The sequence below is a fragment of the Sinocyclocheilus rhinocerous genome, unplaced genomic scaffold, assembly GCF_001515625.1.
Source record: "Sinocyclocheilus rhinocerous isolate Xijiao unplaced genomic scaffold, SAMN03320098_v1.1 scaffold1069, whole genome shotgun sequence".
In the NCBI taxonomy this organism is placed as follows: Eukaryota; Metazoa; Chordata; class Actinopteri; order Cypriniformes; family Cyprinidae; genus Sinocyclocheilus; species Sinocyclocheilus rhinocerous.
This window is the reverse complement of record NW_015635541.1, coordinates 225890-250448: the sequence shown is the minus strand read 5'-3', so window position 1 is coordinate 250448 and position 24559 is coordinate 225890. Positions and strand designations below refer to the sequence as shown.

Genomic DNA, 24559 nt, shown 5'->3' with positions numbered 1-24559 from the left:
AGGCAGAGATGCTGAAGTCGGCAGAAATAAATTGCAGAATGACAGAATAGAACGGGATCCAAAGAAGGTAAATGAATGTGAGAACTGTGATAGAAAGGAAAAACGTGTGAGAGAGAGTGCGATAAGTGAGGTGGGGAGTGACAAGACGAACAGAGAGAGTGAGAGAGGGACGTTGTATTTCTTCTACTCTGTTTTGGAAGGGAAGGACTTTGACGTTCAGCAGCTGGGAAGCACAGTAGGAGAGACTCCACACTCCACATTCACTTTCCTCCTCCCTTGAGCGAGCGCTGTCAGTCTCTCCAGGAAATACTGCCGCAGCTCCAGCGGGTCGGGATTGCAGAAGACGAGAGAATTGGATTTCAATGCCGCCGTCTTCCCAGACAGGCAGGGACAGGTGCTGCAGGCGGAGAAAGGAGGAGCAAAGCAAAGCGGAGACACGCCGCAACGCTTCAGAGTAGGAATCCTGAAACAGCTGTCCAGCAGACGTCCTGCCTGTGAGAAGTAAACCCTCAAGGGCAGAAAGAGAGAGAGAGAGAGTGAGAGAGAAGACGAAAACGGCAACACGCTGCACCACCCAGAAGCTGACTAACAGTTTAGGTCAAGGCACCTCTGGAACGACAACCACACAGAGCGAAGAAAAGAGGGACATTCATCTGCAAAGACACAGGAGCAGGTAAAACTAGATACTGATGATTTTTTTGGCAGGAATATGTGCATGATAACAAATGATTATTTAAATTACATGCAAATAGAATTTTCTTAAGGGTATGTTTCTTGAGTACAACCTTTAAAACTAAAGGTTCTTTATTGGCATCTATACTGTAGTTCCATGAAGAGCCTTTAACATCAATGAAATCTTTCCATTCCACAAAAGGTTCTTTATAAACTCTTAAAAATTCAAGTTCCAAAAGGGGTTTTTCGCAGCGATGCCATTGAAGAACCATTTTGGGTTCCCCAAAGAACCTTTCAGTGAACAGTTCTTAGCGTGAAGAACATTTTAATCATCTAAATAGGCTTTTTCCACTATAAACAACCTTTTGTCCAATGGAAACGTTGTTAAAAGTTCTTCGTGGAACCATTAAAGCCAAAGAAGAACCTTTATTTGGCACTGCTGCAAAATCCCCCTGTTGAAACCTTCATTTTTAAGATTGTAGATGACATAAGACCATGTGGCTGCTATTTGCTGGTTGGGCTTGTGAAACCTCTTTCCACTCATGCACATGGCTGTCATTACGACATGTGAGATTTTGTACTGCAGAATATGTCGCGCAAATTCCCACACACCACAAAACGAGCTCAAAGCAACCCGACACCTGGTTCCTCTCTGTTCTTCAAGCACATGCTCAACTGCTTGACCAGAAAAGAGCTTCTGAAATTCCTCAGATACATTCCTCTGTCCAACAGAACTTGGAAAGTCAACTCGACTCTTGCACGCAAGAAAAGCCAAAGACAACAGCAGCTTGAGAACAGAAGCCTTGGAGGTGGATAGCAGGGTGTAAAAAGCATGAAGTTGAGGCGAAAGAGACCTCGCTCCACCCTGGTTCCTCCAAAAGCAGCAGCAGAGTGTAATTAAGGGTTGCTTTATGTAACACACTGGAAACCTCAAATTGGGCCGACTGTGGTATTTGTCTTTAATCATTTAGAACATTGTCCAACAGGGTCGTTTGTGGTCAGAGGAATTTGAAAAGATTGAAAGCTTAGGCCTAAAACACCCAAGAGAGGAGGAAAAACCCGAGCCACCCAAGAGAGGAGAGCTTGACCGGCCCAGATTATCTAGCCATGCAAGCTCTGGGATATTGCACCTGTAAAAAGAACAGCCAAAAACATCCAAATGATGCAGATGTGCTTTAAATACAGCATCAGCAGTAACAGCAACTTCTTAGACGGGACCAGGTGGTCGGGTTTTCAGCCAAAATAGGCTATGGCTAAAATAGGTCAGAGGGAGAATCAAAATTGGCGCAGTTGCGGGGCTGAAGAGAGTCTTAACACATTGCTGTGTACAGTGGGAATGGCATCATTGCACTTGTTTAGATCACTGCTCGCACTTGCTCTAATAATAATGTGACCCACATACTCACACGTGAGTTATTTCCTGAGTGCCAGCAGCATGCAATGATATCTGTCTTCAGACTTCGGACTGCTGTAGCCCCTGCTCTCACCTCTCACCACATTTGGACTCTTTTTTGCTTCATTGTTCTTTCTTTTCATTTTGCCATTCTATCTTGTTCAGTCTCATTCCGGTGCCTTGAGTCTTATATCACATTTGGTCATATTCATTCTCAATTATTCTGCCCAGTTCAGTCTCAGTCTGACTTGTTCAACAACACTCAGTCCATTTTCCTCTCATTTAGTCTCATTCAGTCTCATTCCATCTCATTAATTCCATTTAGTTCAGTCTTAAAGGCATAGTCCACCAAAAAATTTAAATTCTGTCATAATTGTTTCACCTTCAAAACCGTATGGCTTACTTTCTTCTGTATTCAGTCTCATTTATTCTGGCTTGTTCAATGACATTCAGTCAACTTTCTTCTTATTTAGTCGCACATTTCTCACATATTTAGCAACTTTCAGTCTCATTTTTTCCTCATTCAGTCTGTTTAGTTCAGATATAAAGGGATACTCCATCCAAAAAGGAATATTCTGTCATTATTTGCTCGCCTTCATGTTCCAAACAAATTACTTTCTTCTGTGGAACATATATTTTGAGAAAAATGGGCTTCAATGTCGTTTGCTTCCCAAAATATCTTGTGTTTTGCATAAGAAAGGAATGCATATACGTTGGAAACGATATGAAGATGAGTAAATGATCACAGAATTTTCATTTTTGGTGGACTCTCTACATATTCTGTTTCAATATGTCTCATTTATTCTGTCAAGTTCAGTCTCAGTCTGGTTTGTTCAATGACATCGTGTCTATTTTTTTCTCATTTTGGCACATGTCAGTTTCATTTTTTTTTCTTATTCAGTCTCATTCTTTCTCAGTAATTCCATTTAGTTCAATCTTAAAGGGATAGTCCACCCAAAAAAGAATATTCTATTATTTGCTCACCGATTCAGTCAACATTCATGATTGAATGTTAGTCAATGGACTCAATGTTGTTTCATTCCCAGCATTCTTCACAATATCTTTTGTGTCTATCTTGCAGAAGAAAGACATGAGGGCAAGTGGCAGAATTTTAATATTTGTTAGGAATCTCCATTTAATCTACCTTATTCTTTCTCATTATGACTTAGTCTTAATTTACGTCCATTTTGTCTCTTTGCTGGATGGAGCTCAGGCTTTGGCTTATTCAGTCTGCCAGAAAGGAGACACGCAGCCGGCCTGCTGACATGCACTTCTGAGGGGTGTGTGATGATACGGTCCCCCAGGGAAAGGGGGCAGACAGATCCATCTCGACATTCTACAGGGGCGTCAGGGCACTTGGAAGTGCAACATTTGCCCCTGGACTCATTCCAGATCTAAAATGAAGGCAGGATATGGCCCTGAGATAAAGCCATATCAAGAGGGTGTGAGAGGCAGCTGTCCTACTTCTAAACCTCAGCGGCTGGCTGTTGCATTGAATGGCATTGTTTGTTATTGTTCAACAAGTCATGGCATTGAACAATTTATTCAAAGACATCTCACACCTGCTAGGGTTTTAGGTGAAGACTAACCATAGCTTTAACCTTAAACCCTAACCCTTTAACCTACACTAAGTATTATTTGGGCTTCCTTTGAGATTTATTTCCTTTGAGATTTATTTCACACCTGCTTGCTTTGATCATGCCATGACAGAAGGATTTATGTGAACTTTTTCATCAGTGTAACCAAACTAGCGAATTTCTAGATGCTGCTGTTTAATGTAACTTCAACAAAACCTTTAAGATTAAAGTCAAAGGGGGTTCAGTGTTAATTTAATATTATTTATATACTATGATAGGATTTATTAATAAATTGTATTTGCTTTTATTCTTATATCTTCAGTGTAAATTTGAAATTTAGTTTACGTTTTAATTCTTATGAATTTATCTCTTATATTAGCTATATTTCTTTATTTTTATTTATATTATATTGTTATTTTAATAATAATATAATACATTATAATTATAATTATAATAATAATAATAATTATTATTATTATTTGTTACTTGAAATAAACTTTATCTGAACAAATATAAAACAATAAATATAAAATTTAAATTAGTCAGCGAGTTATTCATGTAGTTTATCTTGATGCACTGAAATCACTACAACCAAAACTGAAATAAAAATAATAAAAACCATATAGACATATTTTAAAAAACTAATAATGATGAAACTAATAATGACAGAAACACACAACACAATTACTAAAACTTAGCAATAATAACACTGGTTTGATTTGAAGAATAAAGTACAGAGATCTGGTTACAAGATATGGTTTTACAAAAAAATATATATATGACAAAGTAGCAAAGTGAAGGCATATTTGGGGACAATCACAGCTCTGACACCAGAAGCAATGCAGCATTCCTTCTGCACACACACACACACATGTTCCTCTATCACCGACACACTCATGCAGCCACACATTCTTCAGCCATCCCGATGATGCTTGTCACATCTAAAAATAGTTTTCAGTTCACTGAGGTTTATTTGTGTTTCACTGAATCAACTGTAATGCTTTTACAGCCCTATGAACTCACAAGGTGACCTCTGAGCTGGTGCAAAAAGATGCGCATAAGAAAACACAAAGACTGTAAGACGACCAGAATAATTCTATTCATCTAGACTCAAACAGACTAGCCTACATCATTGTCAAGGACTGTACTGCAGCTCACTTTCATGGTACTCCTGTTGTTTATCAGCTGTGTAATTTGTTAGGACGTTACCACAGGGGAGTCGTGTATTCCTAGGAAATGTAATTTCTAGTGTTTTGTAAACAGTGTCCTCCCCGGCTGTGGATCAGTGAGCTGTGACATCGTTCAGACTGTCATTTTAAGTACTGTGGTGGCTCCATGTTATCAGATGGTAATGCCATGGTATTTTATTATTCAATGGCCTCACACCGTATTTGGACACAGATGGTACTTGGTTTGATATTGCAGTATAGTTACACATCGGTGTGCGTTATTTTTCTAATAATTCAACAGTTTTTCCTGTTATTCCACTTATACTACCACACTTGTGTTACCACACCTCAAGACAATGGGCCTCATTCATGAAACATTTGTAAATATAGGAGTCAATTCTGAGTAATTTGCGCGTAAAACAGACCTTCCTGAAATCTCTCCTCCGGATTCACAAACGCTTCGTAAACGTCCGATTTGATTGTTAAAACATGTGTATGTTAATGAATTCCAATAATTCGTAAATAGGGCGCTCGTGCATGCTCATTCACAATTAGCATAACCCCCCCCTATGAATTACAGCTACGCAAATTGCGTGTCCAGGAACGCAGTGGAATATTCTGTACTCCTTTCTCAGTTTTGGCTCCAGTATATTGCATAAATGCAAAAAAGACTAATAGGCCATATGCCTAACAATAAATATTCAATAACATGTGTCCACCAAAGCGTTTTTAGCCAGCTGAAAAAATGTCAGGTGCTCTTCTGAAAACGGCCAGCTGGTGGCGCTTGAAAACGCTTTGGTGGCACAGCATTTTTCCAGCTGAGACACTTTGGTTGCTATGATGTGGAATATCCATGGCAGTAACGTATTACTAGTATCTCATTTTGAAGAATATTACTGAATATAAAAATGCAGTAACCAGCAATATTAACTTCTCTATTGTTGTTCAGTTGTTGTAAGTAGGATGATTGGTTGATGTAGTAGGCTATTTGTCCCGCCCCTCCTCCATTGATTCGACGGCTGGGTAAAAAGTGACAGTGACAAGCGCTGGGTTTTACCCAAAGCTAAACGGTTTATCAACTCTCAGCTACAAAAAAAAAAAAAAAAAAAAACAGACCAATCGAGCTTGTAAAATATTATGATGGCAGTGCATCAAAATTCAGTGTCATCAGTTTGCCAAAAAGAACACAGAACATTTTACGCACCATTTACACATGGTAGGGAGCAGGTGTACATTTCTATACCAAATAACATTTTGAAAATATACGAACACTTTCATGAACCCGAAAATTTCCGTCAGAACAGCTTTACGAACGATTTAAACAAAAATTCGTTCTGCTCGTGTTTCATGAATGAGGCCCATTGTTCAGATGATGCATTTGAAGATATTTGTCAGGTTTTTGTCCTTAAAATGCTCTTGTGTGTAGGAATATTTTATTACGCATATCATCCCAAGCCTCCGTTGCTATTTCCAAAATGATTATAGAGCTAATAACGGAGGCTTGAGCCAATGATAATTCAGTTATTAGGGAGGGAGAGATTCATTGTAGCTGTGTGATTGAGGCACATGTGCATTACCTGAGTCTGTGCGTCTCTCAACAGTGTTCAGCAGCAGTGTCTCTACTAAGAGCAAAACTGTAAGTTTAACTGCTTCAAGAACAGCAGTGTTAGCACCTTTATACTGAAAAATGTTTTAACTATTTTATTGATAAAGTCACAGTGCAGCGCTGACAACCAGTGTGTGTCTATACTGTATGTGTGTGCAATAGTAGCGGGAGAAAGAAAGTGTCCTTTCCATTGATAATATAAAGTAATTTTGTAGAAAAAATGTGTATTATTTGTTATATTTATTTGCTTGGTCTTTTGCTGTTGCTGACTGTAAGAACCCTTGAAATAACTGAAATAATTTGGTTATGGACATGTAATGCGGTCAAGACCTGCCTGGAACTACTTTAGCCATGCGTATCCTGGAAAATAATTACATACCTTAGAACATTTGCCAACCAATCATATTCAAGCACTCAACAGCCCTGAAGTAGAAAGACATATAAACATATTTGTATTCGGTGTTGGGAAGGTTACATTGGAAATGTAATAGGTTACAGATCACCCTATTTAAATGTAATAATTAGTGTAACTATTTCAATTTCTATATTAAACTTATGTAACTGATTACATTTTATTACTTCGATTACTTGATTACTTTTCTACATTTCTAAAAAAAAAAATTCAACTCTTAATCATTTAGCCCTGAAGTAGAAAGACATATAAACATATTTGTATTCGGTGTTGGGAAGGTTACATTGGAAATGTAATAGGTTACAGATCACCCTATTTAAATGTAATAATTAGTGTAACTATTTTAATTTCTATATTAAACTTATGTAACTGATTACATTTTATTACTTCGATTACTTGATTACTTTTCAAAATTTCTAAAAAAAAAAAAAAATTCAACTCTTAATCATTTTTTAAACATTTAAGTCAGGCAGTGTTAACCTTACAGTACTCAACACTAATTACTTTAATTTTAAAGCACAGCCACCACATACAGATTTAAAGTCATAATAAGAAATAGTAAATATTAATACAATAAATACAGTATTTAGATGTACCCCCCTTTGTAATCCTTAACATTTTCATAAGTAACTGTAATTACGCATTTTTTCTCAGTAACTGTAACCGATTACAGTTACATTTATTTTGTAATTAAATTATGTAACGTCATTACATGTAACTAGTTACTCCCCAACACTGTCTGTATTTGTATTCGTTAACAGATTGATTTGCATATTTACATCATATTCCAAGGCAAATGAATATATATGTAACATTTGAAATAATGCAAATAGAATAATAAAAAAAAAATCTCTTATGGTTACCAAGGCTACATTTTTTGAAATACAGTCAAAACAGTAATATTGTGAAATATCATCACAATTTAAAATAATTGTTTTCATTACTCCAGCCTTCAGTGTCACGTGATCCTTCAGCAATCATTACAAGAAAAATATCAAGTATTCCAAAAGTTTGAAGTAAGTTTGGAATATGGTGCATATTTACATTTTCACAAAAGGTTCTCCCTAGAAATGAAAATGGCCCCAGGTCTCAAACGGTTTAGTGCAGAGGGTCTTAAAGGAGCGAGAGGACGTTGGGCTCTGCTGCAGAGGGAATGTGGATGTTTTTTCAGTCATACATATTTGGCTAGCTGTGGCTGAGTCGCTGCTTTAGTGATTGTTTGCAGTCTGTCAGTGAGGGTCAGTGTTTAAAGGCCTCTCAAAAGGAAATATGTCCATAAATGGGCAAGAAGTCTCTCTCCCTCTTATGATCTGTGGTTATCCTTCTCTCTCTCTCCTATCTGTCTATTTCTGCCCTCCTCTCTCTAAAGCCACTCTAAATCTGAAATCTGTCAATTTCTACTTTATCTCTAGAAATCCTTTCTTTATCTTTAAAGCTTCTTGACTCATGTGGTGTTAATTAAAACATGTAAACATAAATACGGTCATTTTGAAATGAATAACAACTGATGTTCTCATTATTCTTGTTTTACAACAAAATAATTCTTATTGTATTAACCTGAGTTAGCTTTTTTTCAAAATCCCTAATGTGATTTTTTTTTAATGTATCACCTATCTGTCTGTCTGTCTATGTATCTATCTATCATCTATCTATCATCTGTCTGTCTGTAGCATCTCCAAAAGACGTTTCAGACCGTGTTAAATATTTTCTTTGATCTCTCTTTGTACGTGCTTAAGAAACATGTGACATTTACTTTAACATTTAAAAGAATTTCAGTATTGGATTTATGAACACAACAAAGGTCTTTGATGCTGAGTACAAAGAAGACTAAATTATTTCTCCATCCATCCAGGTAAAGGACATTAATCCAAACATTCGAGCTGGATTATCTTCAGTGAAGATTGAGGACGCATTTAAAGCAGCTGCTCTCTGAGAATGTAACCCCTGCACTTCTCCTTTGCGAGACTCCAGCAAGTTTATCGCACAACCGAGGAGATCTGAACTTCCAGAGTGTTCCCCGTTCCTCTCCATAACCGCTGGACTCTATTGCAGGGATGCCTGCCAAAATGCCCATCTACCTGAAATCCAACTACAGTAAGAAGGGAAAGAAATGCCGTCTGAGGGACATTTTATCCCCAGATATGATCAGTCCACCTCTTGGGGACTTTCGACACACTATCCACATCGGAAAGGGCGGCGAGTGCGATGCCTTCGGTGACATGTCATTCCTGCAAGGAAATTTTGAGCTTCTACCAGGGAAAGGTGGTTGTATTCGACCTCAATATGGCATCCATGGGGAGTTCACGAGAGCTAATAGCGCCTCCGATGCGTCTTGCGTCGAAACTCCATCGCCGGTCCTGAAGAACGCAATCTCACTCCCAACCATCGGGGGCAGCCAAGCACTGACTCTACCGTTGATTTCCACCACCGTGTTTCCCATGACCCAGGATCGCCTGTCTGAGCCATCTACTCCTCTAGCCGGTTCTGAAGATCTGGAAATCCTGCAGATGGAGACCCTGCTTCAGTCCATCAGTGCCTTCAGGAGCGACCCCAGCCCCGTCCCAGAGGAGGACGAACCTTCGATCGACTGCACTGAGACGCCTGAGAAATCACTTGCAAAGAAGAAGATACACAGCAGTGAAAATGAGCTTGAAACATTTTTGTCCGTCTTTGTTAATGGGAACGCTGATGCCAATGGGAACTTTAACAATGGTAACAATGGCGATTCGGTCTTTGAGTATGAACAGGAGATGTTCGGCATCAAGGGTGACTGGGCAGACAGAGATAGCGGTGTTGAAGAGGGTCGTCTATGCGATTCGGACTTTGAAATCTCCAAAAGCAAAAGCCACTCGCAGGAGTCGCTCACTCAAATCACGGGATCCCTTTTCTCTCTCGAACTCGACTTGGGCCCATCCATTTTGGATGATGTACTCAATATCATGAATAAGCCAGTGTCTTAGAAAGTGACTTTTACTGAGAACTAAAAGGGAATCTGTTTGTCTTGAGTCCATAAACATGACATGGCAATACTGAGCTGATGAGGCTGAACTTTCTTTCCCAGAGTGTCTTTAGCTTCGGAGTGTCTTGCACACCTTGTTTTGCAAAAGTAATGCGATTGACACACAGCCGCTGTGCCTTTTAAGTTAAATTTAAGCATGCATAGATTCTGATGTTGTACGTGCAGATCAAATGAGGCTTTTTCTGTGTACTGTTGTTCATCCACAACATCATACAAAAGTCTGTGGGATAATGTGTACATTTCTGCAAACATATACGATGTTCCCATCACAACGTCCTTCACGCACAGATATACTGTATTTAGACTGACAGTTTCATTAACCACACTACCAAATTTTAAAGACATATACCTACAGCATATATGTTTTCAAGTTGTGAAGCTAAATCTGAAATAAATAAATGAATAAACAACTCTCTTATTTAGTTTATTATTTTGTTTGATTGGTTTTGCTTTTTTGTTATTTCAGAATTGGGACGGCTGGGGCTAGTTGTCACAAAGAGTATATACTGCATTGAAGGTCGAACGTTCAAAAATATCAGTGGTTTTTGTATATTATTTTGTGCTTTATAAATGTTTTACTGTTTAAATCTGGCTGTAAAGCCTATAATAGGTTATTTAATAGCAGGTTCCCATTGTGACAACTTGCACCATACAGCTAGAGAACATGACCTACCATTGGGGCACAAAAAGGCTAGCATGTGTTAATTGAAGATATAAAGCACAGAAACTGACTTTCAGCAATAAACCTATCATTAGAAATGTTCACTGAAGTAAAAACTTGCCCCAGTTTACCATACTGAGTGATCCCTTTGTGAAGTTCGATGTGTGTCAGTTCATTGTTAAATTATAAAACCAGTCAGATACTGCAGCAGATGAGCATGTAACAGTAGGTGGACAGCAAAAAATGAGGGAGATGGAGAAAACAAAGAGAAATTGACTTGTCTTGTTAGCATCTTGCATTCCTCAGATTGTGTCCTGTAGTAGGAGTGGATGTGGGTGAGATTGTGTCTAAAAGGAGATGCCAGTACTATTCGTTTGTGTCTTGTTGGGACAGAGAGAGAGCAGCCTGTAGCATTCTCAGCATTCCTATAAGAAAACAAAGAGCACGGCCATAAATAAAGCCATTGGACTGAGGCAGAGGGTCATGCTCTACATGGTCGTAAAAGCTAATAGCCTGAAGACAAACTTTGTCCTGTACAAGGAGATCTGACTGCTGCAGTGTCTTGGCGACGCAGAGGTTTGTTTGCAGCAATACTGAAGAGTCTGAGTCTAAGTGCCAGACAGCTGCAACATAATTCAGCTTTGTCCTTGAAAATTATGCTTTTTCATTCAGGTTTCAAACTTTCCATGGAATCTGCTTCTGCAGAAGTCCACAGAAATTGAGCAACTGTCCTTAAGAAAGCTGTACTCATTTTCTGCTCTCTAAAGGTGAAAGTGTGTCACACTAGTGGCACCATATGGAATTGCAAAAAGAATGGCTTGTTTCGGAATAGCATACTAGTATCCTACTCTTTCTATTTCTGCCAAATAAAGATTTTACAAAATCAACAACTGACTGTTTTCAAACAGGTTTCCTGAACACTTCCACTGTTTGCCATTGGTTAAAAAACATAGTCCTGTCCCCAAACACTGAATTCATCAGCCTCTTCGTTCATGCTGCATCCCTGTGTTACTAATGTGCTAACTTGTTGGTTGGTTGATTATTTTTCATGATTGGTCCATGGTTATATGCGCTTAGGTGATACACTACTACTGGTCAAAAGTTTGGAATCATTAAGAGTTTTTAATGTTTTCTTAAGACGTCTCCTACACTCACTAAGGTTGCATTTGATCAAAATACAGTAAAAGTAATATTGTGAAATATTTTCACAGTTTTAAATAACTGTTTTCTTTTTGAATATATTTTAAAATGTATTTATTCCTGTGATGCAAAGCTGAATTTTCAGCATCATTACTCCAGTCTTCAGTGTCACATGATCCTTCAGAAATCATTCTAATATGCTGATTTGCTGCTGAAGAAATATCTCTTATTATTTATCATCATCAATGTTGAAAACAGCTGTGCTGCTTAATATTTTTTTAAGTTGTGGGTAAGTGAGATAAAAAAAAAAAACTTTTATTCAGCAAGAATGCATTAAATTAATCAAATGTGATAGTAAAGACATTTATAATGTTACAACAAAGTTCTATTTCAAATGAATGCTGTTCTTGTCAACTTTCTATTCATTAAAGAAGCTTGGAAAAATGTATCATGGTTTCCACAAAAAAAATAAAAAAAACAACAACTGTTTTCGACATTGATAATAATAAGAAATGTTTCTTCAGCAGCAAATCAGCATATTAGAATGATTCCTTAAGGATCGTGTGACACTGAAGACATAAAACATCATAATTATTCCAAACATTGAAGCATTTATTTATTTCTGTATGCAATTCAACCTCCACTGTTACAGAGAAATGCACATTTTATCTCTAAAAAGAGAGACCTTTTCTCTGACTGGACTGGAAACCACTGGAAATTTCCACAAAGACCTGTAATGCTCATGCTTTAGGCAAAAACATTACAGTTGAAGTCATCCACCTTTGAGTTTGTACTTGAGTGGAAACGTTTTTACCCGAGGTAAACACAACTCTGGAACCTGTGATGTGCCGTTAGGTAAATTACTGTATTTACTAGCACTCAGTCAAACAGCAAGTTATCATGAAGTTTCTACTTAGGGTGTAGCAGTTGCTCAATATACATTTCATTATATACTTTCCGAAATGTAAAGGTGACATCATACATTTTTTTGGCACATACAAAGACATTTATATTTTAAAACACTGTAATTTGCAGTGTAGAATTTCAAAGTAATCATTCACTTATGTAACTGTAATCAATGTAAACTAGCACACATCTCAGTGGGAGAGCTGGGATATATTGTGTCCTTTTGCATAACTTTCGTTTCAAGTAAGGCCATGCAAAAATGTTCATTTTCAACAGGGTTTCTTGTGCCTCTAGCATACTTCTATTGACTTTTGTTCTACTTTCAAAAAAGGAAAATGAAAACTTTCATTATCTTTCAAGACTTCAGATAATGGTGATAACACAGCCATAAAAGTCGTACGCCCCACAGTTTTAAGATTAAATGTGAGAAGGTGAAAATGTCATAAGTTTCTACTTTTAGCTAGACCGCATAACAGCCAAGCTTGAGATCCTCATTTTAGTAACTCTACAAACTGTACAAAAAAAATATGAAACCTCAAAAGTAAGCATTACAAAATGTTCTCACATTTCTCGCATCTCTGTAAAATGTCTCACTGTCACTCAGTTCTGCTGTTTGAGTCTGCTTGAGTCTCTTATTTTCTTTTGCACGTCACACACACCTCAGAGAGTTTAATCCAAGCAAATATACCAGGAGATAATGAAAAGCATCTCAGAAAGATCATTTTCCTCCTTAACTGTTTTTTATGTCTTCTGTTATTAGTATATATGCTCACCAAGGCTGAATTACAGTAAAAACAGTAGTATCGTGAACTATTAAGAACTGTTATCTAATTGCATATATTTTAAAAATGTATTTTATTCCTGTAATGCAAAGTTGAATTTTTAGCATCAATTCTCCAGGCTTCAGTGTCACATGATCCTTCAGAAATCATTCTAATATGCTGATTTGCTGCTCAAGAAATATTTATTGAAAACAGTTGTGCTGCTTAATATTTTTTGCAAACAGTGATGCATATTTTTTATTAATTTATAATATTTTTAATTCAAGTTTTACTTTTGGTACACTTTCTAAATTATCGACTGAGCATTTCCAACTCGTGATCGTGCCAAACACTACACTGTATGAAGCACAAACGCAGCAAACCTCTATTTCCTGGAATAATGTGAGACTGTCAGACTCTTGATAAATATACTTTGGCTCATGATACGGAGGTGCCAAAGCAAGCATAATTCAAACTGAAGGATTTTCCACCTGGTCCAGAGCAGCGCTCGTTATAAAGCCGCCAGTGTCTCTGACATGAAGGTGTTACACAGGGGAAACCTCTCATACAGCAGTTCTCTGCTCCTGGTGTGGAAGCAAATAAAAAGACAGAATGTGCTGTTGGCTCTTTTACACTGACAGGAAGTGTTTTGAAACAGGGCCATATTTGAAAGAATGACTGCAATTTCCTTTCCGTAGCAACAAATGAGATGCATTTTAAAACAGGGAAAGGTTTGGAATGGTGTTAGTCGATGTCTGGATAATGTTCCGGTTACAGGAAGGACACGCTGGCTGTGTGTTGTTATGATGGAGAGAGAAGACTGGAATTAAATACATAGTCACATATAGTTCAGCTAAATGACTACATCCGAACTCACTTTTAAGGCAAGTCCGTTTATAACATTACAAAATATTTCTATTTCAAATAAAAGCTGTTCTATTGGACTTTCTACTCATTAAAGAATCCTGAAAATTTTTTGCATGCTTTCCACAAAAATAAAAAGCAGCATAACTGTTTTTAGCATTCATAATAATAGCAAGTATTTCTGAAGGATCATGTGACACTGAAGACTGCAGTAATGATGGTGGAAATTCAGCTTTTAATGATAAATACATTTTATTTAAAATATATTCAAATAGAAAAACTGTAATAATGTTTTACTGTTTTTACTGTATTTTATATGAAATAAATGCAGCCTTGGTAAACATAACACTTAAAAACGTTTAAAATTTGACCAACTTTTGAATGGTAGTGTACAATTATTATTCTAGCGACTTGAATGATTCCTGAAAAATTCCGCACTGTTAAAAAAAAAAAACATAGAAGTGGAGTGTGAAATGATGTGCGGAACACATTTTAAACATTTACTGATGTTTGTTGACTGTTTCCTTGGAATCAAGGTCTGTATCTCTGTCACATGGCAGCGGTTTTGAGGATCGGTCAAAGGTCACAGGCCTACAGGCTGAAGAAGAGGCACATCCGACAGCATGAAACAGACCAGACGACACTGGAGCCTGAACCCCCCACCGATTCTTCTATGCAGGAATGTTTTCTCGTCTTTCCATTATAACTGATGCCTTCTCTCTCTATTAGTGTTCCTCTCTCTAGTTTAATAAGCTGTAAATGGTTTGTTATACAGTCACGTTTTGGATCGCCTGCCAGTGTGTCTCTTTATGTTTTGTTTAGAAGAGTTTCAGCCACTTTAATAATCCTGAGCTGAGGTCATGAACTACACAACGAAATAGACCCATTTAAGGCAGAACTCCTTCCTCAAACACACCTTCAGGACACAAGACGTAAGTCATTCATAGAAGACAATATTATGGGGGAAAGAGTTTGTCTAAGAGTATTATACCTGCATTGTATGTTCAGAAATATTTTTCTCCTTCATGCTTAGGGAGGTACAAGCATTTGGTAATGTAACTTTCATTTTTCATGTTATTTGTATGAGTCAAAATGCAACTGGGACTAAGGATATGTTTTACAAGACAGTTGAAGATCCAAACATTTAATATTTGAACACATGAGCCCTCTGTGGGTTTACTATGGTATTACACCAGCATCAGAATTTAACAGTCTCTTCATTGCAAATTTTAAGGCTTTTTATATTTTAATTAGAAGTAAAAAAAAAAAAAAAATTTTTTTAATGGATCCCATTGGAGGTATCTTTAATGAGGTTTTTATTAAAATGATGCCTGCATATTATGTAATGTAGCAATTTTATATTCATTAGACATGTTTGTTTCTTTATCAGTATGAACATAATTACTGGAAGTTCAATATTTTCAGATGTATTTATTATTGCAATTTTTTCAGATGTACTTATATTAGAATTACTATTACTAATATTTATTATTATAAAAAAGATAAAATTTAAAACTTCGAAGACCCTGATATTTATTTTATTTTTCAAATTTTTTATTGATTGATTGATTGAATAAAGTAAAACTATATGCCTAGTCAACTGTTTTGGACATTTTTAATGTTTTTAACAGTAAGTATTTGAATTTCAACGATTGAAAATTTCTTTTTAATTTTCAGAATATCTATTTAACATATAGAATATTTCAATGTACATAAATTCTCTGCCAGATAAATAGGATTCACTCAGTGCAATCGTTTAATCATTTATTTCAGGGAAGACCATGACCTTCAACCTTTGTCACTGACTGACCTTTCTAGCAAGTGGAATGTCTTTTGAGCAAGTCGCACTTTGTCAGTTGAACTCTGACCTTGGGCATGACCCTCTTTGACAATAAATGCTAACCTTCAGAGGTCACTTTCAGGTAAGCATGCAGCTTTAAGATGGAAAACACATAACTGCACCATCTGACTGCAAAAAAACGTTTTCTTTTCTTTTTTTGAATTTGAATTTGTAAAGTATATTTGAACTGGTCTGTTTTAGAAAGTAAGGTCAAAGTTCAGAAATGGTTTAAAGCAAAAGCATTTTTGCAAATGCCACTTGATATTTGGTATTCTGTTTTCTAATGCTATATCAATATATACAAACCCACATAAAGAATATATAACATTATCACTAGGAAGTAAAGCTGGACCACAGATTTGAACTTTCAGATGGTCACAGCAGGTTCATTCGGTTTATACATTTGAAACACTGCAAGGTACATATTGTAGCTTTAAGTCTCTGTGAAAATCTGTGGCCAAAGATTTTGACATTCTCTGAAATGTTTTGTTTAGACTAATGAGATAATCAGATTCTGTGCCTCCCAGGGAAAAGAATGTGTTTGAAATGCAAGAATTTGGCTTAAACTCAACACTTTTTGCATGCAACCTGCTAATTTAGCCTAGTTAGTGACCACATTGCGTGCCAGCAGATCATTAGACGGCAGCAGCTGTCCTGTATCTGTCACATGTCCAGGTCGCCCCGCTCAGACCTGTCAGCTACCCCACAGCATAATGTAAGCTAGATCAGACCCACAGAAGCCAGGAAGAATTTTAATTAGCGGTGAGAGAACACAACACGGTTAAATTAATGCTGAGGCAGAAAGAGAAACAATTGCTTCTGTTTGAGAACCCGATGGCTGCACAGAAACAGAAAAAAAAGCCTGAAGCCTCCAGGGAAAATGGAACGAATCACACAGACATGGACAGTTTTACAGACACCTTTTGTGCTTTTCCCGGGAGGCGCAAACTGAACCACAGAAAAACTCTAAATGAGAGTGCAATTTGAAGAAAAACCAGACTAACAGGGAAAAAGAGATGAAATACATTAGAATAGAGTTCAGTGGAGTGTTTTGATTGCTTAGCTGAAAATGAAGAATGGGAAAAGTATATAGTATTGAAATAGAAAATAGAAAACTTAATCTTTGATTACAATATTAACATATTTGAAATGCTAAATATACTACAAATATATACTATACTAAATATATATAATATATAATAAAATATATTATAGAGATCCAGGGACATGAGAAAGATATGTTCATTAAGAATCATCCACATAATGAATCATAAGTCTTGCATTCATTACTATGTAGAATAATGAAATGTAGCATTGCTATTTTTTTAAACTGTAAAATCTGTGAAATCCACAGTGAAATTTAATGAAATTTATAATAAAATACCCTAATGTCAACAAAATAATTCTTATTACTTGCAAAAATCTTAATTCATGATAATGTCAGCTGCAATAGCGTACATAATATATTATTTATATAATGAATATTCATATATTAAAACAATCTAATTTTATTAAAATCCAAAAAAAAAAAAAAAACATACAATCAAGATAAACTGAATTAATATTTTTCTTTTACCCCTCAATAATAATTTTTTGTTTTTTTACTGAAGAACATACAGTTTTTGAAATTTCTGGAATCACAAAATCAATTGTGGTTAATTAATTTACATATATCAACACAGAAAACTCTCTCTCTCTCTCTCTCTCTCTCTCTCTCTCTCTCTATATATATATATATATATAATATATATACACACACAAACAACATACACATTTATATATTATTTTCTGTTAATATTACATTACATAGGGTGTTTTTTAATGCTGTGTTGAACAGTGGGGGGCTGTAGTCTATGTATACTTAACTCATTTCTAACTAGTTGTAAAATTAGATAGGCCTATACATAATGTTTTTTTTTTTTGTAAAATGTTCATATTTACCTGAAATTTGGATTTAGTTGTTCCTTTCAGACATCTGAAACTTGAATGTAAGCAGAAAGGATGGCAACTAAAGATAAATTTGATTACTCTTTATGCATATTCTATGACAAAAGTTATTGCTATTCTGCTATTCTGATTTTCTGTTGCATCCTGTAGTGTGAGAACCGAATAAGGTTTAGCACATATCGTAATACTGGATGGAGTAAAAAAAATAAATAAATAAATAAACAAAACAAAACAAACAGATTACACCTTGCATGCGAAATGATCCCTTTAAGCCCCAGAATGATCATGTTTAAGAGGTTTTTGCTAATGACAAATCCTATTAAAGGAGTTTAACCTTCTGCCAGAAAGAACACAATATAACAATATAATCGTCTCAGTTCTCAAAGCCATTTTGAACTTTACAAAAACATTCCCCTAACTGACCTCCACTTATATCACTCCAGCAAGAAGTTATGTGATGCCCTGTACATTCTGTGCCACAAAAAAAATTTTAACTGTAAAATGATTTTCAGATTTCCTGACCACTTTCCACATCTGACATTTGTCTTCAGGTGAATCAGCCTACAAATGGCTTACTAGTTTCCTCTGCATATTAAACTGCATATTACCTTATGTTAACACAACATAAAAATAAGCCTTAAATGGTTATTTTGTCAAAAAATTTGTTTACAGACCTTAGTTGCATTTAATACTGAAACATATTAAATCATACAGTTGTGCTCAACAACAAAAACATACCATGTCTAGCTACACAATTATACAGTCAGTAACATGAGTGAATGATCCGATTTATTATTTGAACTCCAGCGCCACCTTGTGGCACAAATAAGTTAATGAACTAAAGCTTTCTGTCATCTGCTGCTAAAAAGGTTATTTCACTAATATTTCATTTCTTATTAGACTGTGCTTACTAACTCAATCCTCCAATATAGAGCTAAAACCAAGATTTAAGGTGCTTTTGTAGAAATTAAAACTATACAGTTACCATTAAAAGACACGAGAAGGAGAAACAAACTACCTCATGTTCTTTTAAGCGATGATCAAAAGTGTCCCTAATGTTCACTTCCCTTTGAACTGCCTCTTGGGGTCCAGCGGGTCAGTTTGTCCGTGTTTATCTCTTGTTAAGCGGCTCTCTGCAATTATTCCTGATCTGTGGACTGAATACAGATACAGCCAGATCAATACAGATGCTACAGTCTAAATCAGCTATGAGCAATTGGCCAATTTCTTGTCTTCTCTTAAGTGATGCTTCCTCTGACTCTGCATTCAAGTGTCCATGGCAACCACATATATGTTGGACACTTTTAAATGAACTCAGGTGAGAAGTCAAGGTAAGAGCAAAAAAGGGGTCAGATTTCATAAACTCTGAAAATACATTTAACAAAAACGAGTCATTTTTGTGCCATTTATTGAAGATAGAAAGGAATAACACCTTGTTTATGTAAGATATATTTCTAGTGGAAGAAAAAACAAAAACATTTCTGTTCTCTAGCAATGGTTTTGTATATTGAAATTTTTATTTTATTTTCTTAATATTTTTACTTAACAAAAATTTTGATCTGAGTTCTGAGGACAAGGTTATTTTTCATAAATGTAAGATCGGGACAAGTCACATGTTTTATATTTTGTAATCTTACTTTACTATAATTACTGTTTCTATTATAAAACAATGCTTTGATATTTTTGCATGTTGCAATTTGTGCTGTTTCATTAGTTGTTTTGTGTTTCATAACTGTTTTAATTTGAGCTAAAAAGCCTAAAATAGACTGTTTAATGTGTCTATACAGAAACTTACTTAAAAAAAATAAACCAACGTAACAACTAGCCCCAGTCTTTAAAAAAAATCAGAATAAATATAAATTCGACACTATTTAATGCACAACAGGAAAGTATTGTTCATGTACATTCAAATATGAAGTTTATGACAATATGTCCAATCTGGGATGTCTATTTTTTAATTGTACACACTAATAATAACACCCTAAATCATTATCAAATGATGTTTGCTCATGTTACTAATGAAGTTTATGTTTCTCATTCTTTTTAACTGTCCCACTGAATGATGATAATCAGCTGATGTGTGCAGCAACATGCTTCATTGCAGTTGTTAAACTACAAAACAATACATCATCAGAGGCATTGTACAAAATACAAATTTAATGAATGCGTGTCTGCCCTCTAATTACAACATATTGTGAAATATTGTGAGGTCCTACCTCAATGGCACTAGCAAGGTCATGGGGTTCAATTACAAATAAAATGTATACCTTGAATGCACGTGAGCCAAATATAAATCTAAATATATGTCTCAGATTAAATATAAATACAGATTCAATGAGCTTCTTATCTTTCCTATGAGAAACAATAGGGAGTCAGTGCATCAGATCCATAACACTGGTTGAATGACATTTTGTGCAGATTTATTCATAGGTATAGATTTTACTGTTTAGGCCATTAACGCTCTGGGCTTCTCTCTACAGACACTGACCTTACATCGCAAACCATCCATGTCCTCTGTGACACAACACGCATGCTGATTGGCAGACTCAGGCCTTAAATTAAACTGCTGATGACTCCCTGGCTCTCTGGAAGATAAAAGGCAGCGTGGCTCGGGGGTGCTGGCCTTGGTTTTCTTTCTCTTTAATTTCACCCCTCATGTCAGCAGACACTGAGACAGGCAGGGCACCTCTGGAGAATAAGAGAGAGAAGTCATTTAATGATGAGCAAGGAAAGCGCTATTAAAGGAGAAGCTCTGTTCAGTCTCCTGGGGGTGTTTTCATTCCCCTCTGCATGACATTTCAAACAGGGAGCCAGAGGAACAGACAGAAGTGCAGAATACTGCTTTATGATGATCCTCATTGGATATAGTAATTAAAAACACAGATTATGAAGCTTGAGTTCCTGATGCAAAAGTTCATATGTTAAGAAGTGAATGTGTGTGTATTGGTAAGGTTTGAACTGAACAGATTTGGTGGCAAAAATGAATAAAAATGCTCCAAAATGAAAGATATGGCGACAGAAATGGCCCTGTATGAGTTCTTGTTTTTAATATTTATAGTTAGGCTATATGTTATAGCAATAGCCTATACCACATGTGCAAGAGTGCTGTTAGCAATTTTGATTTTACACAGCAGTTCAGTAAACAAACGATAGCTAATATTAAGTGAGAACTTACATTTTAGACACAATATTTACTATGTAAACATAGCTCCAAACAAAACCGCAGCAGCACGGAACGATGTTGAATCCGCGAACGAATAATTTTGAATGAATGATCCAATATAAGTGAGTACTTAACTGTCATATTTTTGACACAATACAGTCAATATTGTCTGTTTATATGACAATAGCTCCAAACAGCAGAACCGTTGTGCATCAACGTGCGCAGATGTTTTGTTATGAATCCTCTTTCTGAACGAATCATTTAAATAAATGATTCAATAGCCGATATTAGCGAAAACTTACATTTAGACACAATATGGCCCATATTGTCAGTTGTATTATGTGAAAATAGCTCCAAACAAAGCAGAAGCAGAACCGTTGAGCATCAACACAGCGATATTTTGTTACTAAATGAATCCTTGATCGTTTCTGAATGAATAATTTGAATGAATGATTCAATAGCTAACATTAAGTGAGTACTTACATTTTAGATACAGTATGGCCAATATTGTCTGTTTTAAACTAGCTCCAAACAAAGCAGAAGCAGAACCGTTGAGCATCAGCAGCAGTATAGTAAATAAATGAATCGGCGTTTCTGAATGAATCATTTGAGTAAATGATTCAATGAGCGTGAGCAATTCAAAGTTATCTGAAAGTATGTTCTGAAAATATGATATCACAACCATAGCCTTGCTGGCACATTTAAATCATTTTGCTATTTGGCATTTCACACAAAACTGTGCCGAAGTGCTTTGCATTCTGTTTAGTTTCTGAATGAATCATTTGAGTAAATGATTCAATGAGCGTGAGCAATTCAAAGTTATCTGAAAGTATGTTCTGAAAATATGATATCACAACCATAGCCTTGCTGGCACATTTAAATCATTTTGCTATTTGGCATTTCACACAAAACTGTGCCGAAGTGCTTTGCATTCTGTTTAGTAAATTATGCCCTTCTTTTCTTTGATTCACTGTGTACAGTGCATTTAAGAATTAGTTGAAGTCTTCTATGTGCTTTCCTGTGGCTTATGCTGTAACATAAAAAAACAGAGATTAAAGAATACAGAAGTAGACTATGAGAAGTAATGTTATTCAAAGAAACACGCAATCAACATTTCTTTATTTAATAGAGAACTAAACCAAAATGTGAAAATGCCTTTTCAAAGATACACCTGACATATTAAACATTATATTTTAAAACTTGATTTAAAAAAGACAGCAAAAGCTGCTGAAAATGAATAGAATAATGTCTATACACATTTTGTTCAAATAATAAAGCCTTGATTGGAATAATAGAACACAAAAACTGTAAAGAAGGTAAAATTTTGAGCCTTGATAACAACAACAGTACATTCAAGAATATAAAACAAACTACCTTGAGGCTGAACCGTCTATTTATAGCTCCTGTTGATGAGTCGCTATAAAGCATGTCATACAGAAACAGGCAAATATTGACCTGATAACCTGATGTTGAGATTTAAATCTCTCTTTGTCAGTTCAAACAAGACTCCCTCTTCTCCACTTGCAGTTTTTCTCTATGCATTTTTCTACCACCATATCAGTCTACATTTAAAAAAAAAAATAGATCATGCATTTGTGCGACTGCCTAGTGAAGGAAACAATTGAAAAAATAAAAACAGAAAATATAACTTTGAGAGCTTGTGCAAGCAATGTTTTGACAAGTGCATCCTGGTTCATTTATTGTTAATTATTTATTATATTGGTAGCAATCATATATAATATATAATATTTTTTTTTTTTATTATTGGTTTCTTGGTTATACGAATGTTAAGGGAACATTCTGTTTTATCATTTGGCAAACATTATAGGAATGTTACTTTTGAACATTCCAGAACATTCTGGAACAAGTTCTAATATTTAGAAAAGGTAAGATGAACATCCAACTAAAACGTACTAGAAGAAAAGCATTCAATTCATGAAGTATAAATAACATTTTGTGCTAAGATTCTGAGAACATTAGACTTTGAACAAACATTCTATTAACATTACTGGAAGAAAGTTTGTTCACAACATTGAGAGAACATTGCCAGAACATTAGCCAAAGTTCTGAGAATGTTCCCTGTTAGATGGAATACAACACATAGCCTAGGGAATCAGATAAAAGATGAAGAATGTAGTGGCTGGAAGAGCAGTCAGCAAAAGTGTGTCAAAACCAACCAAAATATTCTGCTATTTGAGAACAAAAAGTGAAAACAAAACATATTCCTTTCCCTAGAATTTTGACCTAGATTTTAATGTGCATATTTTAGCTCTGAAGTATACTTTTCTCAAACATTCCCCAGAGGAAAACAAATTCCCCTTTTAATTTGTTCTCTTCGTATTTATTCAAGACTTTCAGCAGTAAATGTTGCCGAACCATTTCAATGCTAGGAAGCTCTGAAGATGGAAATGGGACACATTCTAAATATAGTGACCACAACAAATAATTAATCTAATACCAGCATAATCCATTTGCATGGAAATGCCACATCTTTAATATAATTTGCATTACAATTGATCTATTCAATACAATCAAAACATATTTGATTTGATATGTAAATTAAATTTTCTACTCTATGTGGTGCTACCATATTCAAAATATGTAAATTCAAATAGTTTCTAATAAACAAGTTTCTATATAGAGGATGTGAATTTATGTTCAGACGTGCTGTTTGCCTCACAGCCTGAAAGACGGAAACTTCAGAAAAACCTGACAACCTTTATGCACCTTTATACATAGCATAATAAAAATGCATGTCCCCATAGCAACTGAGAAGAAAGTATATACTGGAGAATACTGCATAGACGGTCCGGATGATATTCAACCATGTTCTATTCAAAGCTTAAAATACATTCGATGTTTTCCTACAGGTCCCACACGCATGTCAGACCATTTTCCATTCCTTAATCTTATATTTTGTCATTCAAAGTATCTCTTTGGCAGGTTATGCACATGGACGTCAACACAACTGCACGCCTGCACTTCGTTCTCTTATTAAGCTTAGATTTTCATCAGGATCATCTGTGAGCATCCCGTCACACAACGATTAGCGTCAGAAATGTAGGGCACAGAAATCCTGTAGGTGTAGGCATCTAGTGGAAGAGAATTTCAGCTTCACTTGTTAGATCTGCACAATTTGGTAACAACTCTTTAGACCTCTTAAAGTTGACACATACTGTTAACTGGCAATCAGCCAAACGTAACTCACCTTTGGAGCTGGATTTGGTATGTGAGTTGATTGAAATCAGTTTTTAGAAGGAGAACCCATGATTTTTTTTCTCTCCAAAGAAAAGAAAAACAGCTGTTTCACAAGTGATCCACACGACTCCAGTCCATCAATTAACGACTTGTGAAGCGAAAAGCTGCATGTTTGTAAGAAACAAATCCATCACTGAGGTGTTTTCACTTTAAATACTAGTCTGTAATCCA

General features: G+C 35.8%; 1 protein-coding gene across 1 annotated transcript; it reads left to right on the top strand.

Moving 5' to 3' along the window:
• Window positions 1-225: 225 nt before the first annotated feature.
• On the top strand, window positions 226-10199 carry cdc42ep3 (CDC42 effector protein (Rho GTPase binding) 3). The gene is made up of 2 exons (XM_016561760.1): window positions 226-673; window positions 8682-10199. Exon 2 carries the CDS (start codon window positions 8884-8886, stop codon window positions 9787-9789), a length of 906 nt encoding a protein of 301 aa, XP_016417246.1. The 5' UTR covers window positions 226-673; window positions 8682-8883; the 3' UTR covers window positions 9790-10199.
• Window positions 10200-24559: the final 14360 nt, after the last annotated feature.

Bases quoted from the DNA above. Each gene is read 5' to 3' on its own strand.
- cdc42ep3 (XM_016561760.1), top strand. From the start codon at position 8,884: ATGCCTGCCAAAATGCCCATCTACCTGAAATCCAACTACAGTAAGAAG.